Source organism: Protopterus annectens, chromosome 17.part0, assembly GCF_019279795.1.
Source record: "Protopterus annectens isolate FY-2018-M chromosome 17.part0, PAN1.0, whole genome shotgun sequence".
Taxonomy (NCBI): Eukaryota; Metazoa; Chordata; order Ceratodontiformes; family Protopteridae; genus Protopterus; species Protopterus annectens.
Genome location: NC_056751.1, coordinates 152,862,494 through 152,885,043, shown reverse-complemented (window position 1 = coordinate 152,885,043; position 22,550 = coordinate 152,862,494). Strand labels below are relative to the sequence as shown.

The 22,550-nt window shown below is 35.5% G+C and overlaps 1 protein-coding gene across 1 annotated transcript in view; it reads left to right on the top strand.

Moving 5' to 3' along the window:
* The window catches only part of LVRN (laeverin), a 1,030,506-nt gene that overhangs the window by 722,022 nt on the left and 285,934 nt on the right, over nucleotides 1–22,550 (top strand). The window contains exon 16 of the mRNA XM_044059628.1: nucleotides 3,627–3,737. Within this exon, the coding sequence (XP_043915563.1) occupies nucleotides 3,627–3,737 (111 nt within the window). The remainder of the gene's footprint in view (nucleotides 1–3,626; nucleotides 3,738–22,550) is intronic.

Here is a 22,550-nt window from a genome sequence, read left to right as displayed (position 1 = left end):
ATGTAATTAGCTTCTTAGTAAAATCTAACCACCTAGAAGCAAGCTTCTTCCTACATTGTAACTCCAAAAGCTGATATATATATGTATATATATATGTGTGTGTGTGTGTGTGTGTGTGTGTGTGTGTGTGTGTGTGTGTGTGTGTGTGTGTGTGTGTGTGTGTAGATGACCATGTGTTTTTTTTTTTTTTTGCCCCAGCTGCCTGACAATCATCAGCCCTCTCCCAACCAGTGAGTCAGTGAGTCCATTCATTCCCATCATCGGAGTGAGAGTGGGCAAGGAATAGCCCTTTGCACATGCTCGCCCTAACCCATTATATCCACTCAGCCAAGTGTTGGGAGGGTATGAAATAGGTTGACTGCATAGATCATCTCCATACTTTCACAAGGAGCACTTCCTTCAAGTAGCCCTGAACCCAAGAAGCCTAAGCAGTGGTCTCTCCAGTCTCTGTCCCTGAATGCCCACAATCCCCCTCAGGATAGGTGAGCATGTCACTCTCCTACACTCTTCCCCCTTCTTGTAAAGCTCTTCCAGTGCTGGAGCTGTTAACTGAACTCCAGTCACCTTGGTTGCAGTAATGGGTCCATCCTTCTGAACAAAAGTGCCAGGCAGAATCAGGTCTTACATTTTGTCATGTCCTTTTTCATCAAAAGGATTTATCTTCTTAATTTATTTAATTGAGTGTGTAAACTCTTTAACAGATTTGTTGTTTAACTGTTATTTATCAGATTAAATACGATTGTTATTCAAAACATGTGACAGTGTGTTTAAAAGGTGGGGACGTCTTTTAAACATACAGTCTAGCGATTATCCCAGAGGACTAAAGTTTAGACTTGTTAATAAGCTACTTACTCTGCCTAGGGTACAGGGTTTTCATCTTTCTACATTAATTTGCCTACTGCATGACCTTGAGAAAGCCACCTAAACAGATAGTGCTTTGGAGAAATTGTGATGAGTCTAGGCTCTTCAGTGATCTCCTTGACTGTATGCCCAATAACTACCTATGAATCTTAAGTCTTAAAATATTTGTTGCATGTTAAGAACAAAATCTTGGAACAGTGGAGAAGTATGATCTCAGCATTATTATATCTAGAGATGTTGGGGTACAGAAAAAAATATTGTACTGTTGGTTTATGGAATAAGTTTTGTGATGAGTTGTGAAGCCTTGAACCACAAATTTTATTTTCTAAATATTACAGTACAGTATATTTTATATATCATACAAACAAGAGCCCAACATATTCAATGTACCCAATATTTCATTTTTTAAATGTTAAAGTCGTATTTCACATTGTCTTAAATGGGATTTTGTAATTTACTAAATATGGCTTTAGGGCATCTGCATAGGTTAACGTAAATGAAGTATCCCACAAATGACTTTAAACTTTAGTTGTGATGCAAGACGTTTTTAAGTTTTATTCTTGTTAGTGACAGTCCATTTTTTTATTTTAGTAGCATAGTGAGAGTTGTGTTCAGGTGTCACATTGTAGTTTGCATTTTTTATTGTTTACTTTTAGCTGGGATAGATAGATAGATAGATAGATAGATAGATAGATAGATAGATAGATAGAATGAATCAGGTCTGCTTTATTGGGAGCATTCTTTTCCTAGTCAACTAATTTTGATGAGTGTTTTATTTGATTGTTAATTCTTTTATTTTAACTTTTCTGATAATAAATAGGGAGCAGATATAAATGTGCAGCTTTGGTTTGGAGGTTCTATGTATGAAGTTTGTGTACAACATCTAAAGTTCCTTATTACTTACATTGCAGAAGTGATTGGGAAATACAGCACATGTTCAAAGTAATTACTTTTGTTTTATCTAGATTTGTTAAGTTAAAGTAGGCATTGGTTTGGATTTATGGGTTTTTATATGAGCTGCTGTATTTTAGAGGTTATCAGTGTCTCTATTTTGGTGCTGCGGTAGCGTTGTCGCCTCACAGTTAGACGTTGCCCGTTCGATTCTCAGTTAGAGTGTCTTCTATGTGGCGACATGCATGAATGGGCGTTCCTCCGTTGAAGGTTGTGCATTAGGCCCGGCAAGCCAGCACGTAAAACTCTACTGCCAATCATTAGTGGACCGGAGTTCCACTGTGCCGACCCCTAACTGGGAAAAGATGAAAGACAAACAATCAGTGTCTCTATTTTGTGTGTTGACGTAAGTGTAACTTGTGAACTTTTATTTATTCCTTTATATATGTATATATTGATTTATTTACTTACTTTAGTGACTAGCATAAACCTGATGAGTTTATGGGAACTTTTAGTAGCACTGATGACATACCAAGAATGCAAATAATTTAATTTACCTACTCAGTAAACCAGAAACATGTCTTTATATCACCCTTTATCAGGGGTCTACTTGTAGGACAAACATGGAATAGTAGAAATTATCTGCATGGGGCTATGGATTTAAACTTCTTGAAGACAGGTTATAAACTTGACAAATGAACCTTTGTGGGGGGGTTTTGCTATAAAGCTATTATCTCATTTGTATGTCTTACTGTATGTGTTACTACTGTCAGCATGTCCCCTGAAGTAGCATTTTACAGAGATAACATCAAAGACTTATTGGTTAGTCTATGTAGCCATTCAAAGAAATTCAGCCTATAGAATCAAACCGAGTGTGTGTGTGTGTGTGTGTGTGTGTGTGTCTTCCAAACTGATAGCTCAGCATATAAAAGAACCAAAACAATGTTAACTAATGCAACAAATGTCTAAACTGCACCTTAAATAGCACATCTGAAAATGCAGACATCAATTTAAAATGCACTATCAGTATTCGCAACCACATCTTTTAATTAAACAGCCATGTCAATGTATTTTGAAGTGTTTTGTTATGCCAACATAATTTTTGTAGTAGGTTTAATAAAACATGATACAAGAGAGAGTATAAACTTACCACCTACCATGGTTGTTACGGTATTTTGCATTACACTACAGTTGTGAAAAAAAATAAAATTGACTTTCTGTCCATTTCTAGATTTTAATGTCACCCTTTTCTCCCTTAACCACTGTGACAGTATACTACATGAATCAGGTACCACAGAAAGATGAAACCACACCTTTGTTGAGTACTTGTACCATTCGGCATTCTGGGCATCTCTATTAATCTCAGGTAGCACTAGGGTGAAAGGCTACCCTGTTCTGCTCTAGGGACAGCTATCTTGCTGCACTGACTTATAACTTCTTTGGGATCATTCCTACCCTGATCCTGCAGACAGTGGCTCCTCTGGCTCATTAGTACCAACTATAATGCTTTCCTAAAGTCAGAAAGTGGTCTGTGGAAGTTTTCCACATTTCTCAAAATAAGGGCATAGCTGCTATGTAATTTGTACAGTATGTGCTCATGTTTATGAAGTGGGTTATAACCATTATTTTATCTGTATTTAGATAATTAGGGTCATCGTATATTAATTTTCTCAAAGGCTTTTCTCTCTTATGAATTGAAGCTTTCATGCAGTCATAGTACAAAACAATATTTCCATGAGAGGTTCCTGTTCAAAGCAAATTAGCATGGGTCAGGATGAATACATGTCTGCTTTTTGTAAGTGGTGCATTATATTTAGTTAAGTGAATACAAAAGTGACTGTTACTATCTTATTTCTATTTGTTTTTCATTTCAGACGTGCTGTCTTGAGAATTATTCAAACAACATGTTGGTTAGGACATAAGCACTGCCTGCAGGAAATGTCTTCAATTTTCTCATGGTGGATGCAGGATCCTGTGAATAATACGTAAGTATACACATAGTATTTAGTGCAGTACATCTGTAGTCAGTCAGTGCATTAATACAGCACATAATGGTACATACTAAATGCTTTCTATAGGGAACTACTTATTTGTGTTCCATGTAATCAGCAGTAAATATGAGCCAATACAAAAGGCGCTACCCAAAATATGCTGACCACATGCCTGTATTGAAAAGTTTTTTTGCTCTGAGCAATTAACACAAAGTAAATTAGTAAAGATGAGTTAAAGCAATAAATTTAACTGGTTTTGCTCAAGGCTATAAAACATTGTACAGTGCAACATTAATGAGTATTTATCAAGTGCCATCAACAGAGATTAAGAGAGGGATTGGAATCTGGTAAGAATGAGACACAAAACAGGTTAGGTAAGCAGCAGTTAATCAGTTTGCTAAAAATATCCTTATAAGTGGTGCTCATGATAATACAACCTAGATCCCTTCAATATGCTCTGCATGTTCCTTACAACTTTTTTCTCTCTCTTTCTCTTCCTGGACAAGTGTATGTATTCATATTCCTTTTGTATTTGCTTTCTCACTCCCATTTCATTCCTTTTGTCTTTGCTTTCTCACTCTTGTTTCCTCTCATTTGTTCAAATTAAAACAGAAATGTATATGTGTGTTTCTGTAGCCCTCAAAAAGAGACAAAAGTATGACTAAGTTAGAAAGTTCTGTCTATGAACTATCTGTACTCCATTTAATCTGTTGTTTGTAGATCACAGTCTAAGAATGTTATAGTAAATACCTTGACTCGGAAATGGCTAACTAATTGAAAATGTTTAACTGACTGGAGTTGCGACTCTTTAGTTTATAACTTACTAAAACACCACACTGTTGGAAATCAACAGACTTATAGTCTATTAGAATCTGCCTCAGGATATACTCAGCTGTATCCTTTATGTCTATAACCTTCAATTTGAGGTAAACAAACAAAATACACATTGTGTTACGCTTGTTCAGTTTCAAAATTTGCTGCAATAAATGATTACACATCTGAACATTTATTCTGTATTCATTTATTGATGGAAATTACTAGTATTACAAAGACAGTTGCAAACATCTGTCTGAGAAGAAGGAACTGAGGACAATGCCATTAAGTAATGCTGTGAGATGACTGATTTAATTACTAGTTTTATTCACATTAGCAGATTGGGAATGTCTAAATGGGTAGGGTATCCATTTTCACTGCAGCTGTAGAGAATAAAGTTTCAGTAACAATTGTTGAGCAGATTTAAATATGGCATAGATTAAACAGTTATTCATCAGTTAATGATCATACATGATTCAATGCACAATTAATAAATTAAAAAAAATAACTTGGGAGATTGACTGAGTGATGAGGAATGGATGGGCATGTCTATCCCCAACATAGCAGAAACGTGCCACTGGGGGCCAGGTCAGTAACATAACAGAAAGGAGAAAAAATATTCTGAGATTAGTCATAGGAAACACGGGTCAGATTAATAATATTTTGTCATACAATACAATTAAAGATAAAATAACATAAGTACAAGAAAACAAGTAATATGCATACTGAGAAAAAGGGTGAACCAATATCAATAGTTTAGAGTATAAATCACTGGTTCCTATATTATTGTCAGTTAACAGCTACAGACATCATAATAGAAGTTCAATAATTATGTCATGCAAATGCAAGTAGATAATTTTTGTGTAATTCCACATTGTCTGCTTATGGGGTGATATCCTTTCAATGGGTTTTTGAATACATGCTTGGGAGTAATGTGCCAAAGTACAAATAGAATCTGTTCCAAAGCCTGCCAACACAAACAGAAAAGCAAGAACTGATACCCTATGGTCATAATTTTTTCCTTTCTAAAACAAATGCAATCTTAAATACAATAATACAGAATGAATTATATCAATAGATAATTTACAACTCTAAAGATGAGAAAGATAAGAGAAAAAAGGAAAGAAAATGGAAAGAAGGAAAGAAAGCTGAAATAAAACAAAAAGAACTACTCTGAGTGATAAAAATACCAATCATGCCATAATTCTATGAGAGAAAACATAACAAATATTTAAAGAGTATCATTTATTCACTCTTTCTTATGAAATGGTGTTAACTTTCAATTGTCTAATATAAACCATTTGGTTACCATTGTAGGCAGGGCAATTTTCAAACACACTTCATTAGGCAGATCCAGAAACATGGCAATCAACATAAGTTCTGATGTAAAAGATGTATTCTAACTAATTAAAGTATCAATTTGTCTTTCTCTAACATACTTGTATTAGTGGGCATGTCCCCGACAAATAAATCAGCCCCCTGCTCGCTACAATGCCAAAAACTTGTATAATTTAAATAATTCATTAAATATAATCTATGAGGAGTTTAATGTATACCAAGTAAGATTTAATAGTAGATTGAGATACTTCTAACTAAACTATAAACACAAGCTACTTTCATAATATTCTTTCTCCACTTGTCCATAGGAAAAAATTCTCATTAGAGATTCTTATTTTATTTTTTTTCCTGGGAAATGTCAATTATTTACCAAGGTTACCAATATTTTATATAATACTGGTATTTAGCCTCTTTTTTCCTAATACTTCACTTTTACTGGTGCTACTATCTAGACCATTAAAATTTGCTGATACTTTATTCACATCCCTTCTGCAACGGTTCATGTGACTCCCTTTTTTCTGTGATTATATTCCAACCTTGTGATTTATTCAAAATTCTTAAAAAATGTAATCATATGTTTAAAAAAAGCATTTAATCATATAATTCTTCAGTGACAAAATTGTTCTCTGGATTAAAGACTGTAACTTAGTTTTATAAATTATAACATATTTTAAAGGGAATGATTGCAGACTCTATTATTTTATTTATTTATTTTATTTTGTTTTACATTTGTTGACCGGGCTAGTCTAGCTGGATACATGTCCTTTTTCAGTAGAGGCCCGGGGAGAAAAGCTCCCACAATAAAGAGAAATATCACAATACAATTAGATAAAAGAAACTACATTAGTATAATAATAAACAAGAAAACAACTACATTTACATGCTGATAATTTGACAATCCTTTGTTGAGTAGCTCAACTTGACATGGATACTTGGAGAGGTAGTGAAATACTAGTTTAAAAAACTTGAGAGGAAGACGAGCCTAAGGTGTTGTGAGACCTATAGGAATTAATCTGGGTTAGGACATGGGCATAACCAGTGAGATTTAAGAAATTCTTTGAGATTAATTTTGAATAGATTAAACAAGGTCATGAGGCTTAGGTTGTTGGGGAGGGAATTCCATTGCTTTCCAATGGAGTTAGCATAGAGAGCATCACCGGACAAGTTATTAGATTTAATGGTTAATACCTGAATACTGTTTGAGGATCGAAGGCAACTTAGGTTGGTGTAGGGGGTCAGTATTTTGCTCAGTGAGGGGGTTTTATCCGGTTGATTAATTATTTTGAATGCTTCCGTGAGTTGGTTTAATTTAAGAAGATTGGGCAGTTCTAACCAGCCAAGTTTCTTGAGGTTGAGGCAATGGTGGGTACGATAGGGTGTACCTGTTATGAATCTGGCTATATGATGATAGGTAGTAGAGAGGTTATTGAGCTCATGTTTATTGAGAAAGGAAAATATCGGAGAGGCATATAGTAGGGTGGAAAGGAGATGAGTACGAGCAATGGTTAATTTTGCATGAGGAGTAAGAAAGTTCTTAATTCTGTACATTGAGCCTAGTTTCTTGTTAACTGACTTAATGGTTTGGCCGATGTGCATATCAAATTTAAGCTTATGGTCAATAGTAACACCTAATAGTTTGGTGTAGGAGACAGGCTCAATGATGGTGCCATTAATGGATTCCACAAAGAAGGTCCTAGAATTAGCAGGTGGGGGTTCTTGTGCTAGGGGAGTGGTTGACGTGGGGAAAAATAGAAGTAACTTTGTTTTTGTTGGGTTTAGTATGAGTTTCAGGTCGGAGAACCATTTTTCAACTTTGGCAAAAGATTGTTGGGTGGCTGCTTGGAGATTCTGGAGAGAAAGTTCAGAGCAGATCAGGGTAGAGTTGTCTGCATATTGAATGCAGGTGGCTCTGGGGATGACTGTGTGAAGATCATTTATAAAAATGGAGAAAAGAAGGGGACCAAGTATGGAGCCCTGTGGAACTCCAATGGTGTTAGGGAGCAGGTGAGATAGACTATTTTGCCATTGGACTGCTTGTTGCCTGCCAGAAAGGTAGTCCTTAAACCAGCTTAGAGCTAGGTTGTCAAGATGTAGGGTTTGCAGGGTGTGGAGTAGTAGCTGGTGATTAACCATGTCGAAGGCTTTCCATAGGTCAAGAAAGAGAGCGGAGGATATAAATTTTTTGTTACGGTTGCTATTGACTGAGTCAACAAAGGAGAGGAGGGCAGTGGTTGTACTGTGATGGGGGCGAAAACCATGCTGGGTTTTAGACAGAAGATTATTGAGGGTGAGGTAGTGCAGGAGTTGTTTGTGAATACACCGTTCCATAATTTTAGCTATTGGAGACAGTATTGCGATGGGTCTATAGTTAGATGTTTCCGTGGAGGAGCCTCCCTTATGAAGTGGAATGATGTACGAAATTTTCCAAATGGGGGGGATGGTAGCCTCAGTTATGGTTCTGTTAATCAAGATTGATATGGGATAGGCAATGACATCAGACGCTAATTGTAGGTATTCCGCTGGGAGACGATCGGCCACTAGGGTGGACGGTTTAAGTTTTTTTAATAGGGTGCGAATATAGGAGGTAGATACTGGTTGTAGGTTAAAGGAGAAAGGAGGTGAGTCATTAGCAAGAGTTAAGGAGGAGGAAGAAGTAGGTAGATGATTGGCTAGGGACTGGATGGTCTCAGTAAAAAAAGAGTTAAAGGTATTGGCTATTTCTTCTGGATCTTTACCAGTGAGTTTCTCAGGGGTAGGGGTAGTAGATTTACCAGGATGGAGGAGGTTATTAAATCCAGCCCAGAACTTCTTTGGGTTAGTCTGGTGTTTATCCTGGAGGTGACAGAAGTACTGTTTTTTGTCTCGAGTAATGTCTGATTTCGTGGAGTTTCTAAGCTGTTGAAATTTAATGCGATCTAGGGGAGTTTTGGTAGCTCTCCATTTATCCCATGCCTGGTCTCGGAGTTTAATTTTTGCTTTGGTTTCTCTTGTTAGCCAGGGAGCTATTCGGTCCTTGGTTCTAATTAGATGGTTTGGGGCATGAGAGTCGAGTATGTTTAGGAATGTGTCATTGAAGTATGACACGCTCTCAACTAGAGGTAGAGTATTTAGGATAGACCAATTGCAGGATTTTAGTTCCGCTAGGAATAGTTCTGGGTTGAACTTCTTCCTATTTCTGACAAGTTTATATAAGGGTGGGTTAGTACAAGAAAGTTTGTGTTTTATAATGTAAGTGACAAGGTGGTCACTAAGGTCATTGGGGAGGGTACCAGTGGTATAGTTGTGCGTATCTTTATTGGTGAGAATCCAGTCAATGGTGCTCTCTTTTTGCTGAATAGTACCAATTCTAGTTGGAGATGTAATATTTTGGGAGAAACCGTATAGATTGATTGGCTGGGGATTTGTCTTGGCGGAGCAGTGGGACCAGTCAATATTGAAGTCCCCTAGTACTATGGTTTCTTGAGGGTAGTTGGTGGCTAACCAACTTAAAGTTTGCTCTAAGTTTTCAAGGTTCTTCCCTGGTGGGATATAGATTACTACAAGACTGATACATATTTGGGTGTTTAGGCAAATCTTTAGGGCAATAAGTTCTATATTAGAGACCTGGGGAGGATGCAATGGGTTCATATTGATATTCAATGTGTTCCTAAACATTACAGCTATTCCCCCGCCCCTTTTGCTTATTCTATCAATCCTTAGGATATTATAGCCAGGTGGAAGAATTTCTTCATCTTTTGTAGCGGGTTTGAGCCATGTTTCTGATAGGCACATGATGTCTGGGGAATGTGTGGCTATCATAGCATGTAAGCTATGTATTTTGTTGTTTATGCTTCTTAGGTTGAGATGAAAGATGAGGAGGGAGTTAGTAGGAGTTTGGGGTATTATTGAAGTGACAGAATCTCGGTTGGTGGCTGGACCTGGATTAGGGTGAATGTCACCATATTGGGTAATACATTGTTTTAGGTGATCTAAGAATCTTTGAAGTTTGCATAGTAACTTAAGGTTAGTTTTATTGGTGGATAAGTTAGGGTAGCGAAGGGTAAGATGTACTTTATTGAAGCATGGAGTTGTTGCAGGGTAGAGAGAAGGTACAGTTAGGTTAGGGGGAAGGTTTGTGTGAGCGGTAGTGTGACCCTTGGAGAAGGGAATTCCTAAAAGTGTTTGGTTTTCATATCGTGATAAAAGGTACGGAATAAGGAGGAGTAGAATTAAAGGAGAGATGATGGAATACATAGTTTTGACCATGATAATGAGAAAGAGATAGCTTGTGGGATGGGAGGACTAGGAGGGCTTAGTAAATATAGGGGGATGGCCAAGAGTGTGGAACGAGGAGTTGTAAATTATAATTATCCAGGGCCCATAAAAAGCATCAGTTCTGAGAATTGTTGATTTTATACAAGTATATAGATATATTTCAATGTACTAGATATTAATTAGATTTATAAAATTGTACACAAATATCTAATAAAAACAAGATGTCTGTGATTCAAGTAGGGGGACTACTGACCAGGGTACTCTTGGAAAACCACCTGTCCACAAACATTTAATAACCATTATTTTACCATTACTACTCCATGTAGAGGATGAAAGAAGTAATATATTATGAACTTGAAATAATGTTATGGGAAGAATTTACCATTTTAACTACATTTAATAATCTAAAAACACAAAATGTAATAGCCTTGATAGAGTTCAGCTTGCTTTTTATTTATCATAATATACTCTATATGAATCATGTGCCATTCTTACAAAATCATTTGTATATCTAATTCCTAGAAAGGGAAAGTTATTGACAAGGGGAATTTCTTCAAATGTTGAACTTAATAAAGATCTCTATCTCTTTGCAAAACTAATCACTCAAACTTTTGAAAATTAATCACATAACCAACCAAATCACAAATTTCAAGAAAAATAAGTTTTAAACTTTTTAATATCAATTGCTTAGTTTTTCATATAGATGTTTAAAACAGGCTTAATTACTACAACAAAAAGTGTAGCAGTTACACTTATATTTTTTCTGAACTTCTTAGAACACATACAATTAATTTTAATATAAGCATATGTTTGGTGATATAAGTTCTGAATTAAACTCTGAATATATCTATATATATATATATATATATATATCTATATATATATATATATATATATATATATCTGCAATTTATTTATTTAGCATTTGTTTACCAGGAAAGACTTGAAAATTTTCAATGGAGATCCAGGGAGAAATGCTCTAGATGCATGTCTTTGTAATGTGGGAGGAAACCCACACGAATGCAGGAAGGACATGGAGAGTTTGCACAGAAGGCACCCCAGCCGAGAATTGAACCAGAGAACCTCTTGCTGTGAGGTGACAACCCTACCACTGCACCATTGTGCCATATGTTATATGGAAGTGTATACAAATTCTAAAATTTTCCAAATGTTTGTTCAGTTAAACAAATCAAATGCTTTCGATGCATCCAATTAATAAAATCTACGTTGTTGTTATTGTTTCTACTTTTTATTAAAAATAACGGTTTGCAAAAACGTATTTGCTTCTTGTATAGAGCTCCCCAGGAAAAAAAAACTGTAATTCAATTAAAATATTATTAAGTAGAGTAATTATTTTTATTAACATCATGTGCAATAATATAATAATCAAGGTTTAATAATTAATATTAGTCTACAATCGTTTGGTAACAGGCCAACTTTATTATACTTTTATTAAGATAATTTCCATTTCTTCCATTGAATTTGGGATTAACCAGTTATCAAAGGATATATGATCAAACAAATGAAGCAAATAGGGATCTATTTCATACTTGAAACTTTTGTAAAATTCAGCCAAACAGCCATCAGTTACAGGTTCCTTGTTTTTCTTTAAAGCTTCAGTACTTTCAGTAATAAGCAGTAAATTGTAAACTCCTTAAGTTGTTTCTAGGAGGTGTAACTAATCCATTTTTAATCCTAACTTCAGCCAAGGACCAATCACTATTACATTTTTTATCAAAATAATTCAGCATGATTTCAGAAATACCCTCTTGTGTTGAGTGCACCATTCTTTAACATATAATATTATTCTTATAGCATTTATCATTACATTGGACTGCAAATAACCTTTCCACTTTATCATTATATTACGAAACTTCTTCTGAAAAAAAAAATTCCTCTTCATGTTGTTCATTTCTACCCCATATTTTATTATTTAATTACATATATCTTTCCATAAAGTAATATCTTTTATCATAATTAACCACCAATCATTTATTTAATCTAATTTCTTCTTTATCAATTCCTTCATCTTTTCCTGTAAATTACATTTAAAATAATGGACAACTACTAGTTTTTGCCCAGCTATGCATGCTTTAAATGCATCCCATTTAAATTTGAAAGACATTTTTATGGTATTATTATAACAGCAATACTTCCTAATTCTATTCCTAATCATATTACAGAAATCAGTACTAGAATGTCAATCTATATATAGCTTCCTCCTAAACTTAAATACAAAACTGAAAGAGTTAGCCGTCAATGCAATACAAATTGCAAAACTGTCTGAAACAGGACAGACTACCAGGACTTTAAACTGGAATCTCATTAAATCCTGTGAGTCAGTTCTAGAGCTAAGCTTGGTAATATGTGAAATATGAGTATATTCTTGTTTGTATGGGAACTTCATTGTCTAAACATCGTACAACATTTCCTGTTGCACTTGATAAGCATATTTACTTGGTACAAATGAGCTAAAACTGAATTCCTGTCAGCGCCCAACATTACTGAACTGTTACCTCATTCATTTATACCTTCTGAGATATTATATAAAAAATAGTATCATATAAAGAGGTCAAGACCACCTGATCAACTTTCTCTGAAATGGCAATGACACATCTTTTAAAGCCATAACTGCACATAATTATTTCTACAGAGCTTCATCCTTACTAAGAATAGCTCTATAGACCTTGATGAGGAAAAATTAATATGCATTGCCTTAATCCATTTATATTTTTATGGACATAATCACTTTATTATTGAAATGTATTTCTTGGAGTAAAATTATTTCTTCATTGCAATTATATATAAACTTTAATATTTTTCTCAACTTAGAAATGGTATATGTAGCATTAATAATTATAGACATTACTTTAATTTGGATAGTTATTTAACATCACAATGACATGTTTTTCCCCCAAAGAACACACATTTTGCTCCATAAAATGAGAAATCTCCACCACTGCACCCATGTGGAAATATTTAAAAAAGGTAAAAGACTGAAAGCAAAAAAGAAAATTAAATAAAACCTCCTGGAAATGGGCAGTCATTACTAAATACAATCCTGGGTATTTACTAGAGTATCGAAGGTATTACATTGGGATGAAACGGCTAGGCTTGAAATGCCCTCTGGGTCGTTAGCCTAGTAACCTCCTTTCATCTTATGAATATTAAGTCCATAAAATCAATGCAAATTTTGGTAAGTAACCTAAGGTAATTTTTATATCAATTGATTTGGGTCCCAGTGGCAGTCAGACATCAGCCATGCTTGCTAAAGCACCTTAATCCCAATGGCATGAGGGCCTGACTTCATTCTCAGGACTACCCTGTTTAGGCACTGGAACCTAATTATCTCCAGCAGAATAAACTACATGGCAATCTCAGTGTGGTATCAGTTGTGGTGTTTGACTGTGGATTTTGTTTTATGCTATAAATCTCCTGTTGTTTGCATCTGCTATGCATGATATTGAAGTGGGGTTTTCTCTAAACATTTCGTATTCGGTTTTAGATAACAAATTCGTATAACAATTAAATACACAACTAATACAAATAAAACTATATACAAAGTCTATAACAGAGGCAATTTCAAAGTATTGTTAAAAATTATCTAAAAGACCTTTAAATTTTAAATATGACAGTTTTTATGTGTAACATCTGAAGTTCTTGCATGAGAAGTTTGTATTTCCCTATTACAAGCATTTTTTTCAATAGAAATAAATTCTGAAAATGAGAGGATGCTTTTACATTTCTAACTTATTGTTACTACTTTCCTTGCAATAGCAAGAAGAGACCAGAGGAAAGGAACATGTGTTCTTGGAAATGAGTTAGGGATTGGAGTGGGGTTTTCAGAGTGAGCCCAAAGTGCTTCATTGTGCATGCCATCTCTACCTATGTTGCAATAGTGACATAATTTCATACATACACTTACATCTCACTTGTGCCAGGTATCATTAGTGTAAGTAGACTTTGCTATATTCCTTCCTCTCAAAGTAGGAGAACTGATATTGAATACTCAATCCCACCTTCTCCCTTGACAGTGTCTCCATTGCCTAGGCCACTAAATCAACACTGGTGTTGTTTGTAATGATCAGGTCTTTACCTGTATGCCACAGAATCTGCTTAATTACAGTGTTGTCTATGCCATTACACTACACAAGAAGGTGAGGGCAAGTTAGAGTCATTTATTACTTTATAGGTGAATTTTAGTTGACTTACAGACAAGTTATGGTTGAAGTTAATCCACTGCAAATTATGAAGTGATGAGCACTGTTGGGATTTAGCATGGTGGCTGTTTGCAAATCTAGCAATACTGTCATGGCCTCGATGTAGTTTGTGAAGAAGAGAATGAAGGTTATAGAACAGAGACACAAAAGGGCAAGTAGCTGGGAGGAGATAGATTAATGCATCAGGCAGTCAAGAAATATTTCATATAAGAAAATGAGACCTAGCCCTGTAATGGTACCCAGGTTTCTGATTTGTCTAAGTTAATATAGCAGTGATATGCTAAGCAAACATAACCTGATTTTCAGTACTTCCTCCACATAGATTTTGTGATTTGGAGGTATTCAGATCACCACTCTCATTTTTGGGATCCTTGCAGGTAAAAGCAAGCCTTTGGTTTTGTTAGTGTTGCAATATTGTCCAAAATAATTTAGGCAGGATTGTATATGAATGTGCTCTCAAATTAGAGCTGACAGCAGAGAAGTATAACCTGCAAGGATCATGGCAGAGCTGTCAACATACTGACTTTGTCTGACATCACCACAGTCCTCTGCCATTCTATACAGTAAAGAAAACGGGACCATACATTGAGCTAGGAGCAACACTGCAGTTCACTGGCAGAGGAAGTGATATTGCATCATCCCATATGAGAGACAATACCCTCCCTACCTTCAATGTAGCTAGTGAGCTACATATAGCCACTGAGGGAAAACCCATAAAGATAAATGTTCCAGAGGGTGTCACTGGTTGGACACAACTAATGCTCTATAAAGTTCTAAGAACAGTGAGCTAACAACTTTGCTACAATTCAATAAAATTGTTACTAATGAAATGGAAGAGGAGCTGCATCTGTATGCATGCCTTTTCAAGAGTTTATGAGAGGAAAAACAGGAGGGCAATAGGTGGAATGTTATTAAGAACAATCAATATACCTTCTTTATGCAGAGGTGTAATAAGAGCCTGTATCCAGTTTACAAGCACGTTTTCTTCTTCAGTAAAAAAGTTGATTAACATCATCAGAGGCAGGCTACAGACATGGCTGCAGCTTTCAATAATTCTGTGATTTTTCCATGGAAGTTAATCCAAATTTTACAAAGGAATGTATGGACCACATATCAGATAAGAGCATGAAACATGAAAACAGGCCAGAGACATTGTGATACCAAAATAATGATGTATCAGAATTACAACTGCAGTTTGCTGAGCTGACTCTGTAAAGTGGAGTCCAAAGCAGGTTGCAATATCACCATGGTTAAATTAAAGAAATAGGGAGGGGTGGACAAAATAAAAAGATTCAGGATCATGTTAAAGATATTACATTGCTATTTATTTATATATTTAGTTTTGAATATTGTTTCTTCTGATGAAGAAAATGTTTTCTTTTACTATGGCTCATTGGACGTTACCAAGCAATTTTGATTGCTGGGGATAACCAAAGCAGAGCTCTGTATAATGTAATAACTTTTGTTTCTGTATTAATCCAGAGAAGATTGGAAGGTGTAAATATGAACTTACAAAGCAAGTCATAGTATTCACAGTTTTCAGAAAGATATCACTGAAGCTGCAACCTCTCGATAACATCTGCTATCATTCCAACAGCCTTCAAACATGCCTTTTTTCATAGCACTCCCCAAAAATCCCAAACCAAATGACTGTAAAGGCTGCAGATCCACAGCAAACCTTTGTCCCTTAACAAAATCCTTTCAAAAGTTATTCTATAAACAATTTTTCAAGTACATTAATAAATATGGCCTTCTAAGTGATATTCAACATGGATTCAGAAACTCCCTTAGTACCATTATAGCATTATATTCCTCCTCTAACACCAGTTTTAACTATATGGATGAGTACAAGCTAGCAGATGGCCTTTTCATAATCATGACAAGAACCTTTAAAACTGACACTCATAACCTTCTCCACTATAAACTTAGCAAATTCAATTTTGGATCAGCATCTATAAGATTTTTTGAAAACTATTTACAAAAGAGAACAGTCCAGGTACTAGCAAGCAACTCCCAGTATACTCAAGGTACCATTACAACAGGTGTCCCAGAAGAATCTGTACTCGGGTTTCTTTTGTTTTCAGGATTGATTAATGACATTACCACAGACCTGTCTCAACTTTAATATCATCATGTCAGCTGATAATCTGCCGCTGTTGGAATCAAGGCTGATACACTAACACCAAGTATCAAAAACTTCAGACTAGTTTTACAATGCTCTACCAATGGACACATGGGAATATGCTGCCTATTAATCCTAGAAGAATCAACCATAACGGTCTTAGACACCCCACAAAACTTCCACAAATGTTGCACCTAATAATAACTGACTCATTAAGCAATATGCTGCCTGTAGTAGCAGAGCACAGATATCTTAGGATCATATTAGATCCTACCCTCTTATTAATAAACCACACAGATAATATTATTAGAAAACCCTTAAACAGCTAAAGGTATGGTACAAGCTGTCCCACCTCCTCACCCCCAACACACACAAAGCCATAACTAGAAACATACCTATCCCAAAAAATGAGTATGGGCCCCCTTTAATAACTCTTCACTTTACCACAAATACTCAGTGATTACAAAATATTATTTATAAGAGCTGTAGATTTGCTCTATTTGCAGAATCAAGTCCTCATCCCTGCCAGCTCCTTCAATGCTTCAGCTGGCTATCTTTCAGTGAAAGAGCAAACTTGCTGCCAGGTTCACAAATGTACAAATTATTAAAAATGAGACACTGTCCATCTCTAAAATAGAAACTACAAATTAATTGACCAAGCTATTCTCAGAGAGAGAGAGTCAGAAAGAGAATTTAACACTTATTAGTCCAATACAACAATAGGAGAATGTGCTTTCTCAAAGCTGACTTTTTCATTAAAACTCCTTTACACCTTTTTGGACAAAGGGGTGAAAAAAATAACTAACATTTAACACCAAGATTGCAGGAAGAACTACTATATATATTACTACTCCTCTGAAAACGGGCCCCTGGCCCAGTCTGCCATTACCCGGTTAACAGATATAAAAAATATATTTAGGTAAAGGGCTTTACTAGATGAACATTATTAGGGGAAGTATATTTAAATGAAATGCATTTCAGTGAAAATTGTGATGGTAAGCTAAGGAGTTGAGGTCAGTACCTTGCTTATTCCTGTAATGTTTAGTTTTGGATGACATTATGTTTGCCATTTACAATTACGTTATAAGGCTTGAGGAGTATATGTGAAAGATAAACAAAATCTTCTTCTGTCACATAACAGACATGATACAATTAAAAAATGATTTTTTATGGCAGAACAGACAGCTGTAAGTATTCACCCTCAGTGTATTTGTAGATCAGAATAGCATATACTTATATCCAACATGTGGGATTCACAGTTGATGTTTCCAGATCTCACTTATGCATGTAACATACCAGCCAACATAGTCATAGATAACTGAGGTAGTAAACATAAACACTGCCTGGGTCCCTAACATTCAGAGAATAAGATAATGTAGTACAAACATACATAAAACCTTCCCCGGTACCACTGTTCAAGCAAGCCACACAAGTATCTGCTTATCAGCTAGGGCTTATCACACAGCATCCAAATGATGGCTACTTGTATCCATTCCAAATTTTAAAAATGGGATGTCTAGAACAGCCATGCTTTGGAAAAAGGAAAGGCAAGGATTAGACACACTTGTTTATGAATACCCCACAGACACAAGGCTGGTTGACTTGGTTTGGCAGACAAAACCCTTAGGCAAATGTTTGCCCTTCTCATACAAAATGATGCATACATACCAACATGTTTTAAAGTTTTCACTAGAAATCAGAAAGCATGTGTCGTGGTAAAGCGGCTTGACCTGACCAATGGCAGACAGCACTGTGCAAGATTTGTGATCTGTATGAAAGAGCAGGTAGTGATGGAAAGATGGAATGTGCATAATAAAGAGCATCCAACCAAGAGGAATCAAGATTTCACAGGCAGACAGGTGATATACAAATGCAAGGTGTGCAAGCAATCTGTGAAGGAAATTGACTAAGACATATTTCTTATATGGGGATAACTTAGTTGCTCAACCAGTTCTGGGAGGGCTGACACATAATTTTCTGAGATGTTGTGTAGAGTGCCCTAGACGCAGTGCACTGCAGCTAACTTCTTGTTGCTTTCCTTGGCTGCAAGCTAATACTGAAAAATGCCATTTTTATTTTTGTTCAGACAGCAAACATGGCACATGGGCTGCTGTGTATCACTGGCAATGTGTAACCTAGCTCATATGTTAAATGCACGCTACTGTGTATCACTGGCAATGTGTAACCTAGCTCATATGTTAAATGCACGCTACTGTGTATCACTGGCAATGTGTAACCTAACTCATATGTTAAATGCAGTACAACACTTCCACGATAAATTATTGTCACATCGCCAGAAGTGCAAATATGTGGGCTGTTTTTGGTTGCAAAAGTACAATAGAGCTCACAGTCACCGAATGCTGAATCTACTTTTAGACACCTGCATACTTGACTGGTTTTGTACAGGTCCTGTCTCTTCACCTTCACCACTGCTGCTGTAGTGATGTCCTTAATTGTGATGCTTCTATCTTCCATTCTACAAAAAGAATTTATCAAAAGATATTACACTGCACTGACATCCAGCCTTAAACACCCTTCCCTGCTCCTTTTAGACTGTTAGGTCAGTATACAGCCCTCTGAATACAAAGCACATTAAGAAAAAAAAATGTTGCATTGATTACATTCCCAGACTATTTTGAAGGTTCATTAATGTTTCCACCTTTTTCCTCATGCTTTCAGAATGGAGGATGTAATAGAGTACCGCACTTACAAGGTATGCACCATGTTCATGCTACTACAAAAAATCATTTGTATTTAACCTATGCAGTTTTCCTACAGGTAGGATTTTAACATTATTTTTTCTGCAGGTTTCATGAAGTAATGGTACAAGAAGTTGTTCAAAAATGCAGAGTCAAAACAATTAAAATGTCGTTATGATGGCATGTCAGTGGTTAGCGTTGCCGCCTCACAGAAAGAGGTTCTCTGGTTCGATCCTCGGCTGGGATGCCTTCTGTGTGGAGTCTGCATATCCTCTCTGTGGTCACGTGGGTTTCCTCCAGGTGCTCCGGTTTCCTCCCACATCCCAAAGACATGCTGTAGGTGGATTGGACACTCTAAATTGGCCCTAGGCATGAGTGCGTGCATGTGTGTATCTTCCGCAGAAGGTTGGGCACTGGGCTGGCAACTCAACACCGCAAAAACTCCACTGCCAATCATGAGCACACAGGTGATCCGCTGTAGCGACCCCTACACGGGAAAAGCCGAAAGAAGAAGTCTGTTAAAACTTGTTGGTTTAGATTTGCCTCCTTAGAAGATGTCATGAATTGCCACTGCAGAGCTTTTTGTTTACTGACTATATGTCCAAGCATACCTGTCAGTGGGAAGCCTGCTCTATGATGCTTTCTTGGTTTCCAGTTTCCTTGACTTCAAAAACATTAGCTGAACCAATGGGAATGCTAGTCCTTTTTAAGTATACTTTTGAACAGCTACTTGTAGATTGGTTTCTTCAATTATCTAAAGGCAAAAAAGTCCAAAAAGAAAATAAGTACTGTTGTAGTAAATACATACATACATACATACAAATATTTCAAGCACAGGCAATAATGCCATTTTAGTCTGCCAGTATACAAAAACAAGTGTTCCCATAATAAATGTCCAGGTTGTTCATAAAAATATTTAAACTAATGCTTGATTTAATGTAATTTGCCAGTCTATTCCATGGATCAGCTACTCTCTCAGAGAACCAGTCTTCTACATAGGTTGTCTGATAATTTTCTACTTCTTTCTGATAACCCCAAACATTCCCAGAGGTAGTTGTCTCTAAATGCCTAATGCACCTGAATAAAGTCTCCGTTTAAATGTCTGCATGAGACACTGTACAAGTTCAGATGTTCTAGTCTTTTGTAATAACTTTAATTTTCACATCCATGGATGCCCTTAATATATTTCTGCTGCAATCTTTCTAATCAACTCATATTTGTTTTCTTATAAGGTTTCCAGTTTGTTATTCCATACTCAAGTTTGGGTCTAATGAAACTAACAAACAATTTCACGATTTCTGATTTTCTAGACTTTATAAATCTTCTTATACAACCTATAATTCTATAACTATCAATAAGCAATTGGTTGATATGATTAGAAAAACTCAAAGATGGATCTGCACTATACCCAGGTCCTTAAATCAATCTATAGTTTCAATCACTGTGTGCTTTATTAAATATTCACCTTTCAATTTATGTCTCCCAAATCTTGTGTTTAATTTTTTTTATGTTTTTATTAGCATATTATTCTTCTGTGCTCAAATGACCAATTTAGTCAATTTATTTTACAGACATGCCCTTTCTGTAACACATGAAATAACTTTATCAATTTTCAAGTTATCTGCATACAGACTGTAGAAAACCTCAGACAAAAAAGATATATCTGAAAGATAGACCTAAACAAGTATGGGCCTAGGAAAGAGCCCTGTGGGACACACTGACTGTAACCATGAATATCACCTGTCCAATTGCTGTACAGTACTTGCCGTGTCCTATTTGTAAGTCACAAAGCTATATATCTTATCAAGATTGCATCAGTACCTAGCAGTTTTAAATTTATTGATCAGTGTTTTGTATATGACTCTATCCAATGATGAAATTAAGTGTATATAAATGATATCACAGCGCAATTTTTAATTTACAGATGTTATTATATTGTTGTAGAAAGTCATGTTACAGGTGGTTATAGATAAATTTTTAACATATGCATGCTGATATATAGTTTCAAGTCCCAACCTTCCCAACTGTGACAATAATTTATACAAAATAACCTTCATTATCTTTCCACAACATGAACATACATAAATGTGTGGGTCTGTATGACTCTGGGTTTGTCCTATTCCCCTTTCCCTTAAAGAAAGGTTTAACAACCGTATGTCTCCAGTCATGAGGAATCTCCCCATACTTAAATGACTTAGTGAATAAAACATATAGTGGTACTCTATATTCATGCCGAATGGTTCTCAGGTCATTATTACTAATTCTGTCTGCCCCCTGTGCTTTGTTGGGAAGCTAATGCCACCATACTCCCATAATCTGATATGATTTCTATAAGCAATTCTCAGCTTTTTAGGATACCATAAGAATGAAGTTAACATTTTTTTTCCATTTTCTTTAAAAGTGTTTTGCAATTATTAAAGCTATTGAATACAATATTTATAATTCTGAGTAATATAATCATTCTAATAAGTGTTAACCTATCCTCAAAAGTAAAAAAAAGTTATTTAAATTTTTAATAAGACGTAACACTTCTTCAATTATTTTTCAGAACTGAAATACTAAAACAGCAAACCAAATGAAAGACCAACAGTACATAAAAATGAATAAATAAACTGGTAAAATAATAGCACTGTGTCGGCAGTCCACAAATTTTATTAAAATAAAACTGAGTACAAAGGTGAGCGTTTCGTAGAATAATCTACTTCTTCAGACCATATATATTAGAGTAAAACAAGTATCATCCGGTGTACAATTATCTTTAGGTATCTCTAATACTAATGTATGTTCTAGGATGGTTTCTGCAACATGCCTCACTAAGGAATTATTATTATGATGATTAGTTCTTATATCTCTCATATGTTCCCTCAGTCTTTCTACCAGCATATGATTAGTCTTATCTATATAACATTTGTGACACAATGTACAGTCTGCTAAATTAAATTCCTAGTCTTGCATGTGGCAACAAAATTAAATGTATATGCCTTATTAGTAATAGGATGTATAAATCTACTATCTGAGTCCATAAGATTGCAGAAATTATATGTTTTACAAGGGACTGTACCAAATTTATTAGCATGGGTCTTATTATTGTAGTTATTATAACAAAGTAGTCTCATTAATGATTTTTTTTATTTTTTTTATTTCTGAAAGTAAACATAGGCTCAGCTCCTATCACATTATTGACTTCCCTTCAGATGTTAAAATAAGCCAGTTGTACCTGATGATATTACATATGAGTTTAATATCACTAGAGTAAGATTGATGGTGGGTGCTCTCATAGTAGTTGTATTCTCTTTCTTATCAATTTGTTCATATCTATCAGAAAAATATGAGATCCCTCTGCAGTTTATACATTTTTTGT